This window comes from Gallus gallus, chromosome 3, assembly GCF_016699485.2.
Source record: "Gallus gallus isolate bGalGal1 chromosome 3, bGalGal1.mat.broiler.GRCg7b, whole genome shotgun sequence".
NCBI classification, from domain to species: domain Eukaryota; kingdom Metazoa; phylum Chordata; class Aves; order Galliformes; family Phasianidae; genus Gallus; species Gallus gallus.
In genome coordinates this window covers 15084452-15093958 of record NC_052534.1, presented here as the reverse complement: position 1 = coordinate 15093958, position 9507 = coordinate 15084452, and the positions used below count along the sequence as shown (strand labels likewise).

At 42.6% G+C, this 9507-nt stretch overlaps 1 protein-coding gene across 1 annotated transcript; it reads left to right on the top strand.

The window, feature by feature from the left end:
• The first annotated feature begins 38 nt into the window (after positions 1–38).
• Positions 39–7626, top strand: POLR3F (RNA polymerase III subunit F). Its single transcript, NM_001199401.2, has 9 exons — positions 39–114; positions 476–593; positions 1361–1428; positions 2417–2484; positions 3218–3330; positions 4596–4739; positions 5489–5596; positions 6190–6381; positions 7018–7626. Exons 1-9 carry the CDS (start codon positions 59–61, stop codon positions 7093–7095), a joined length of 945 nt encoding a protein of 314 aa, NP_001186330.1. The 5' UTR covers positions 39–58; the 3' UTR covers positions 7096–7626.
• Positions 7627–9507: the final 1881 nt, after the last annotated feature.

Sequence of the window (9507 nt, the reverse complement as noted above, 5' to 3'; positions counted from 1 at the left end):
CAACCGGTTCCCGTCGCGCCCGATGACGCCATCTCCCCGTGCAGCCGGGCCCGCCGTCATGGCGGAGGTGAAGGTGAAGCCGGAGGTGCCCGACCCCGTGGATATAGAGAGCAGGTGCGCTGGGCCGGGCCCTGGACCTGACCCCGTGTCCTCGGGAGAGGCTTTGTGGTGCTGGGGAGGCGGGGAGCGGCGGGGCTCGGTGCGTTGCTGTTGAGAGCAGCCTAAAAGTTAAGTGGAGCAGCGGCACTGTTAGGGAGAGCTGAGGCCGTTTTGCCATGAGGTGGAGAGGCGGCTTTGTAGGAAGCGGGGCCGGGCGCCGTGTCTCCTCAGTGGCAGTGGCTGAGAAGTGCTTCGTCCTTACTTCTTCCTGGGCTGTTCTTTTCCTTCCCTTCCGTCCCGGCTCTGATAACCTTTCAAGGGATTGGTTTTGGGCGCAGCGGTCTTTGGTTCCCAAACTGCTTCTCTCCTCCCCCAGGATCATCGAGCTGTGTCACCAGTTCCCTCACGGCATCACGGACCAGGTGATCCAAAATGACATGCCCCACATGGAGGCCCAGCAGCGAGCCATGGCCATCAACAGGCTGCTCTCCATGGTAGGGTGCTCCCCACTCCCTCACGTTGCTTCAGCCCGAGGCTCTCTCGATGTGAATGGGCTGCGTGGTGGCGCCCAGCCGGGCAGGGTTGGGAAGGTCATCTTGGATTTGGTGTCATTTGCCATAACTGGCAGTTTTCACAGCTTAATTTTGGTTCTCATAACCACTTGTGACCACCACGGCCACCTACAGCAGTCACCGTAACTTACTAAAACGTATCTCAAAACGTACCGTTTCCATTCTGTAATACCACGTTAAGAGCTGTTGTGTAAGTGATTGGCCTCTGTGAGGCATTCTCAAAATGCCTCCATTTTGAGGCATTTTGAAAATACACCAACAAAATAAGAACGCCCATCTCTTCCACTGGAAATCAGAACTGTTGAATGTTCTTGTCCAGTAGAGCTCTCACTTGATATCTAGATGCCCAGCGAATGAGCACCTTGGTGGGAAGTACACAAGAGCTCGATGTGCCTCGGACAAGGTGACAGTTAGGAGAAACGATGGGAAGTGCACCAATGTTGTGGGAAGAGGCTGGAACTGTATTTGTTATTTCTGATAGCTAATGATAAATGGATGGTCGTAGGGGGAAATAATATCCTCAAGGATATTGTTGTGTCTAGCAGCTGGAAATGTTGTTTTTCCCTTTTTTTTAAATTCAGCTGATACAAAGTAAATGTATTTTCTTTACAAGTTAAGGAGATTTCTTGCTGTGTTCTGAAAACAAGCTGTTAGAAGGAAAGTTAACGTGCTGTGCCTGTTTCCCACAGGGACAACTGGACCTTCTCAGGAGCAATGCAGGTCTCCTGTATAGAATCAAAGAGTCTCAAAATGCAAGGTAAGCCTTGTGCCTATGGAGTAAATGTTTCAACACAGTTCTGCGACTGACGTGTGGCGCTGTTGGGAATACAGTAAGGAATTTAACATGGGCTCTGTAACGAGGATGTTACAGTATTTAATTGCTTGATACGCTTAACCCCCCTGAGCCAATCCTGAAAAGTGTTCTATGATTTCTGCTGCACAGACCCTACCGTGAGGCTCCAGCTGTAACTCATAGCAGAATACTTCATCTGGCAAAGTGATCTGTGTGAGCAGAGGTGTATGTTCAGATGAAACCCGGCTGAAGCTTGGCCACACCATCTACAGCTGTAGTCCTGTGGTCTTCCTCAGCACTTACAGCAGTTCCAGAAGACTGCTTTATCTGCTGTCCATGCTCTTTATTTGAGTTATTAAAATGTACCTTCAAAAAAGCCATGTTTTGTGATGCCTATGTGAACCTGAGTAGGAGGTGCCTGGATTTACCTCGAGAAAGAAAAGTCCTTCAAAATTATCTTCTGTGCAGGCATCTCAGCGTCTCTTTCCAATGCATTAGAAAATGGTTTTTAAGTTCAGGCTTTCTCAGATGAGTGGAAAAGGCACATTGTATAGCTGGGAGCACTCTACTGTCCCCTCATTGAGACAGTTCATCCTGAATTATGTGCTGAGTGTTTGACCTTACGCAGTTATGTTAATATATGACTCCAAACTTCCCACTGTTAAGAGAAGTTGAGTGATTCCTGCTTACCCTCATTTTTAATTACTAATGTCATTATTTTTTTCAAGTATATTGATTTCTCTTTACTGTGGCTTCTCGCTGGCAAGCTCAGAATGATCCAGAGAGATTTGGTGCCACGTATTTTCTTTGCCAGTGTTTGGTTTGTTGTGTAGGGCTTCTTTTTTCCTTTGTGTGTTGTGTTTTTTTTCATAGTATTTGTTTTTGGTTTAAAATACCTCTTTCTAACTTCAAACTTATATAAAAAAATCCCGTTGTCTGTTTTATTCCACAGTAAAATGAAAGGCTCTGACAATCAAGAGAAGCTGGTCTACCAGATTATAGAAGATGCGGGCAACAAAGGTAGTTTAATCAATTATAATGGTGAATGGTAATAACTTTGTTTGTGGAGCTTTTTCTGTCCAAACTTCTAAATTCTCGTCCAGGCAACGCAAATATAAAATACAGAGTACACTGAAGTCTGTAGTTCAGGTTCCACATGTCCACTTATTAAAAACAAAGGAAGGTATATTCCTCTATTAAAATAACAAATTCTCTGGTCTGACCTTTTGGGACCTCTTTCAAAATATGAACTTTCTGAATATGAATTATGGCTTATTTCTGGGACTGTGAAACTGAGGAATCTATACAAAACAGTCACTACTTAGAAGACAACATTCTTACTGGATTTAGTAACTGTACTAACAGCAGAAAGCTCTGCTAGTAACTAGGCTTTATTAGGAATCTTTGCACACCGGTTGAGAGAGAGCTGGTAGAACTGGCTGTAATGTTTAAAGCAAACATTAGTTACCTGAACGTGCAACAACAGTTCTGTGAGGCCAAATGAGATGTACATATAAGAGCTCCCAGAACTGGACATGGTGACTGCGGTGTGAGTTTTTTCTTCTGTTTTGTCAGGTGATTTTTATTTCGTCCTCTTTTTCCCCTTCCCTCCCTTTTGCTGAGGGTGGTAGGATTGGTGATGCATCCTTTGGCCGGCAAGCAACGTTGTGACTTTTGGTTTGTGAGTCCTTACATAAAACAAATACCTGCTGCTTGTAATTAATTTCTGTTCATTTCTATGCTTTTTCAACAGGTATTTGGAGCAGGGACATTAGATACAAAAGTAATTTGCCTTTAACGGAGATCAACAAGATATTGAAAAACTTGGAAAGCAAGAAACTAATCAAAGCAGTTAAATCTGTGGCAGTGAGTAGTTTGTGACTTGTTCTTTTTTAACATTAATTTTCAAATGTTTGCTACATGCTGTGCATGTTTGAACATGGAACGGAGCGGAGAAACCTTGTTCTGCCTCCAGCTTTGTCTCTGCACGTGTACCAACACTTCACTCTTTAACATTTATGATGTATGTTAGAGATGTACCAGATCCAAGAGGCTATAATGTTTAATAAATAATAAGCATACTACTAGCAAACGAATTAATAATGTAAGTATTAATTAATAATTAATAATGTAAGTACATCACTGTTAATATACCGTTCTATTGCTGTTCACACTACTGTTAATGACATACAATTATTATCAAATCACAGTTTCAGTGCTCTTAATTACACAAAACTGTTGTCACAGTTCTGTTCCCTTTTCTCTGCTGTTCCATACGCATTCTTGAGGACGTAAAACCTACTGAAGAGTCTGGGTGGTTTAAAATTTTTGCTTCCAGCATCCCAGTGGGCTTTTAGGTTTATAGGTCAGCATCTGTGCTGTGTGTAGGCATCCACTCTCCTGCCATCTTCACACCTTTCCCTCTGTTGATTGCTGACTTGTATTCATACAGTGTTCTTTTTTGTTTCTTGACTTGGTTTTCTACCATCCACCTACCACCTTCATCCACTGTTTCTATCTAAATAAGCAACCTGCTTATGAGTACTTTGTCTCTCTTGGTCCCAGTTTTGCTAAGTTTATACCACAAGGTGGTGTCTCTTAAACCACTACTTAACCATTTGTAACCGTGTGTGGTAGCAGTGATACAGTTACATGGCTGCAAGTGTCTTTGTAAGGTTGTTCTTCACTGAAGATCCCCAAACAGCCTTCAGGTGTCTGATTGATACTGGATATCTCTTGCCTTAAAAGTGTTTAAACATTTGATTCTGTCTTAGTCTTGGTTATTCTATTTTGTTCCAGTTACTCAAGCACTTTCATATCTTACATGCAAATAGTCCACGTACCGGAGTAGGGCTTATTCTTTTCAATACTTCTGTGATTCTGTTGTAATGCTTGTGCAGCATCCTGCTCTGCCTTACCTGCTTAATTGCAAATCATTGGCGTGTGCATGTTATTTGAGCACTCTCCTGGTTTCCAGCTCAGGTCCTGTCTTGTTGCAGGGCCTGTTGCATACTAGCAACGTATAAATCTTCTCTAGGAGTTGTACACATCAATCCAGCTGACTCGAGCTATCATTACTGCGCCTTAGATTTTACTTTCATCTATTCAGAGCTGTGTGCTTTCTCTACCAGGCGTCCAAGAAGAAGGTGTATATGCTGTATAACCTGCAGCCTGACCGATCAGTGACCGGTGGGGCCTGGTACAGTGACCAGGACTTTGAGTCTGAATTTGTGGAGGTGTTAAATCAACAGTGTTTTAAATTTCTACAGAGTAAGGTAAGCGCCACTACTAAATTGATCCTCCATTTGTATCTGCAAGTAATTCTTCTATTTCTAAAGCCGGTGACAGACGAGGCTTAAGTTTTCCATGGTGCTTTGTGTAAGTGTCACACTTTTTTGTACCCTTTACAGTGGGTGGAACCTTCCTTCTCCAAACTGCAGTGACACGCTAGGCAGCAAAGGCACGGGAGCAAAAAAAAAACCCACAACAACAAACCCAAATAATAATTAAAAAGAAACAACAAAAAAACAGCAAAAGTCACTGCTTTTTTTTCTCAGAGCTCTCATTTCTGAGGGGGTAAAAGGCACCAGGCAGTCAGCTCTGCCTAGAAGACGATCTTCTCTAGTCTGCCTGGGGGAAAAGCCTGTCCTACGCTAACCAAGTCCTAGGCAGATTGCAGCATTTTTCTGTTTCATTAGAAATATTTTAAGCAGCACCAGTTACAGCAGAAGCACTTTATTTATTTATGCCAACAAGACAAAAATGAAGATATTCCTTCATATTAATATAAATTAGTACATAAATTTTGTGTCGTATTCAGTGTAAAGTTATGTTTGGATGTGCACTTCGTTGTCTCGCATACATCAGTCCTGAGGATGTAACTTTAAATGATTTAAAAAAAAAATCATGTCTCAAAAATGGTTTGCAAAACAACACTTTGCACTCTGCCCAAAAGTGAGCTATGAAGAAAGCTCTGGCAGCGAGTGCTGACTGCAGCTTGTCTTTGTGGGTTTTTTTTCCTCAGGCAGAAGCAGCTCGAGAGAGCAAACAGAACCCCATGATACAGAGGAACAGCTCATTTGCCTCCTCCCACGAGGTGTGGAAATACATCTGTGAGCTGGGTATCAGTAAGGTCAGCATAAATTAATCTTTCTGCTCAGAATTGTCAGTACGTGATTAAGCTACAGGAGCTATGCCTGCAGGTTTGGTGAGCGCTTTAGTTCCCTGCAGTTACTGCAGTGGAGGTGGACTTTGCTGCTTTGTTGCTTCTTGAGGATTGCCAGTGGTGCTGTATGGGATTCCAGGATGGTCCATACATGTGGGTTTTCAGAGACGTGTAAAAGTGTTCACAGCCTGGGGCCATTATTGGTCACCACCGACAGGCTTCAGTACTCTTGTCTTTTTCTTCCACAACTGTTTTGTTGTAGGACTGGAAATATATCATGCTAAGATAATGTAGACGCTTGAGGTGCATAGGAAAATTCTTTTGGGCAAGTAAAGGCTAATGTAACCCAAAAAGTCTTGGCAGGAAAGGCGTTTGTATGCTTTTCTTTTTGTATCTACACAACCCTATCAGGTGCCCGGTAAGAGCTGTACCTGTATCTGGGACAAGTCAGGAGGGCTCCTCTAAGCATTTGTTACTCGTGGGGGTTTGCTCTTGTTTCCCCATTGTAGGACTTAGGGGCATATTTCTTTACTATATTTATTTTATAAATTGTTTCTTAGGTAGAATTGTCAATGGAAGACATTGAAACCATTTTAAATACACTAATATATGATGGAAAAGTGGAGATGACTATTATCGCTGCAAAGGAAGGGACGGTAGGCAGTGTGGATGGACAGATGAAGCTGTACAGAGCTGTTAGTCCTCTCATACAACCCACTGGATTAGTGAGGACACCCTGCGGGCTCTGTCCAGTAAGTAACAAATTCTGTACACGAATAGGTGGTGCATGCACATTTTGGGTACAGCCCTTCAAATGGTCAGCTGGTGTGAATGAAGGTTTTGCCTGTGAGTGGTTCTTGTGGGTTTCTAAGCCAAGTATGCTCGTGATGCTCATGAGCATCACTGGTGATGCTTTAGCTGTGGTGTAAGGGGCAGAGCCTTTAGACCAGGACATTTCTATGATTTCCAACTTACATGCTGACTCTTTCCTTTACTGTGTGTTACAGAGTGTGTTCAAGTTCAGCCTGTTCTGAAATAGAACTTTTTATTATCTGACCTTGTGTTCTTTGCCTATTTATATCCGTTTTTAAAAGCTAACTCACATCTGTCTAGCATGTGGCCCCTTCTGCAAGGATCATGAGTTGATTCGTAGGTAAAACTTGCCAGATGTGTCTGTTGCATCGTTTATTTCAGTGGGATCTGTTTTGCTTTGTTGTGCTCACACTGCTCTGCCTCAGAACTGGCACTGAACTTCCTACACTTTGTTCTCAGCTAGACTACTGCTTTTCTACTTAGAAAGGAGAAGGAAACACAAGGCTGTGCTACTTTGAGTTAACTCGTGTTTGCTGTATACAGTTACTCTACTGACACAGGTCTTTCTTTCCCAGGTTTTTGATGATTGCCATGAAGGTGGTGAGATTTCTCCATCAAACTGTATTTATATGACAGAATGGCTGGAGTTTTAAGGTGAAAGAAAACTGTAAACTCGATTCATTCTTCACAGCTAAGATGACAAAGCAGCTTCTAAATTTGTGAGCAACTTCAAGATGTGAAGTTCCTTTGCCTTTTTTTTAAGTAAACATAAAGCTGCAACACATCAGTTGTGTGAGCAGTCCTGTAAGTGGACTGAAAATCAAACCAGCACTGAAGATGAAGGCTGACATGAAAACATAGATCCCATCGTGTACAAAATGTGGGTGCGTGACTTGAGAAATGCCACAGAACAGCTGTGTGGTGATGCATCAAGGATTGTGTTGAGTACTCAACAGGCACTTACTTTGAAAGAAAGTAAGTCATCAGCTGATCAGAAAAACTTGCTAATGAGCATTGCCAAGAATGAGATCCTAAACTTTGCTTTTGGACTTATAGTGCTGGTGAGAGCTTAAGTCCTAAAGTTGACACTTTTTTCCCTATGTAAAATAGAAATCAATGATTCTTTACCATCGTTCTTACCTGCTATAATCTATGATTAAAACTGTATTTGATTTTTTTTCTTATCTATTTTTGTGCTTCATTTTCTCCACTGCTGTCAGGGTCTGGTGATATTTCTGTTGCATTTACTGTTTGACAGCTACAGGATTATCTAATCTGTGCTTCTGTGTTCTGGCAGCTGCATCACACACATAAATGTCAGCTGAAATTCTGAATGTAAGTATTCTGTGAAGATGTGTTTTCCAAATGAGAAACAGCTCCTCTGTCCTGGTAATACAGGTACAGTAAAAAATGTCATAGGCTGTCTGAATGCTCTGAGGATTACAAAAAGTACCAGTGATGGTTGTTTGTACATAAATACTGTTTGTGATCTGAAGAAGGATGATACTGGCATACCATCAAAAAGCATGGTCCTATCTTCCTGTGACGTAGAACCAATTTCATGGAATCATAGAATCACAGGGTTGGAGAGGACCTACAAGATCATCTAGTCCAACTGTCCTCCCATTACCATTGCTACCACAAGCCACTAAACCATATCTCATCCAGACACCTCTTGAACACTGCCAGGGACGGCGACTCCACCACCTCCCTGGGCAGCCATTCCAGCGCCTGACCACTCTCTGAGAGAAAAGGTTCTTCCTTATGTCTAATCTAAACCTCCTGTGGCACAACTTGTGGCCATTTCCTCGGGTCCTGTTTGTTGCCTGGGAGAAGAGGCCAAACCCCTCCTCATCACAGCCTCCCTTCAGGAAGTTGTAAAGTGCAATGAGATCTCCCCTGAGTTTTCTCTTCTCCAGACTGAACAATCCCAGCTCCCTCAGCCACTCCTCCTAAGGCCTGTGCTCCAGACCACTCACCAGCTTCATTGCCCTTCTTTGGACACGCTCCAGGGCCTCAATGTCTTTCTTGTAGTGAGGGGCCCAAAACTGAACACAGTACTTGAGGTGCGGCCTCACCAGGGCTGAGTACAGGGGGATGATTACCTCCCTGCTCCTGCTGGCCACACTATTTCTAATGCAGGCGAATTTGTGCTTCTTTTGAGCACAGCCTCTCATGCTCCTTCTCTGTGCATCTCTGGACTCATGAATTGGCAATAATGTATTAACTGTTTTCATAAGCCTAGTGCCCTTTCATGGTGGCCAAAGACATGCTGGAACACGGACCTGTTCTTTGAGGCAACTAGATACAGCTTTCTGACTATTGTTATCTGTCAGCATTAGAGGTGTGATACTGTCTTTGGAAATGTGTGTTCAAATCCTGCTTTGAACGTAAACAGGCTTTTGTACCAAGTTAGGGAAATTAATTACGTCACCTCTTCCTTGTCCTGTAATCAAGCAACATCTTGCAAAGTCAGCTCATTTTCATAAATGAGAATATTGTGCATATATGGTACAGTAGCCTCTCCACCTATGAACCTATTTCATAGTGTTGCAGTTGTAACAAGACGTCTCAAATTTGGGGAAAAAAAAAAAAAGTACCTATGGGGAAAAGTAAAGCAATTTCTCTTTGCCCTTTGTAAAATAGGAGCTAGTCTGATCTATTTAATTGAGAGGGATAATCTTTCTTTCATTCTGGATCTTCATGAACCTCCCTAGCCTATCAGCCTGTTCAAAAAGGGAATAAATATAAAAAGGTAACATTCATAGTTCAATCTTTTTTTCCTTCCTGACTTCCTTCAGTTTTCTCTTCTACTTGGCAAAGCTGCCCCCTTTACGATGTGGCACGAAATGTAAATGTTTAATGTTTCCAGAAGCATTAACTACAGTGTCAGGCTGTACTGTGAATGGAGAGAAAGTACAGCTCGCAGGTACTGTTTAACGTGCCTAGCCTTTGCAGTCCAAAGTTTAAGACGTTAATGGCAAACTTAAAGCTTTGATAGTGAAAACTGTGGTTGATTGGCTATTTAGATTTCCCTTTTTTCTTTTTTTTCAGTTTAGTCTGCT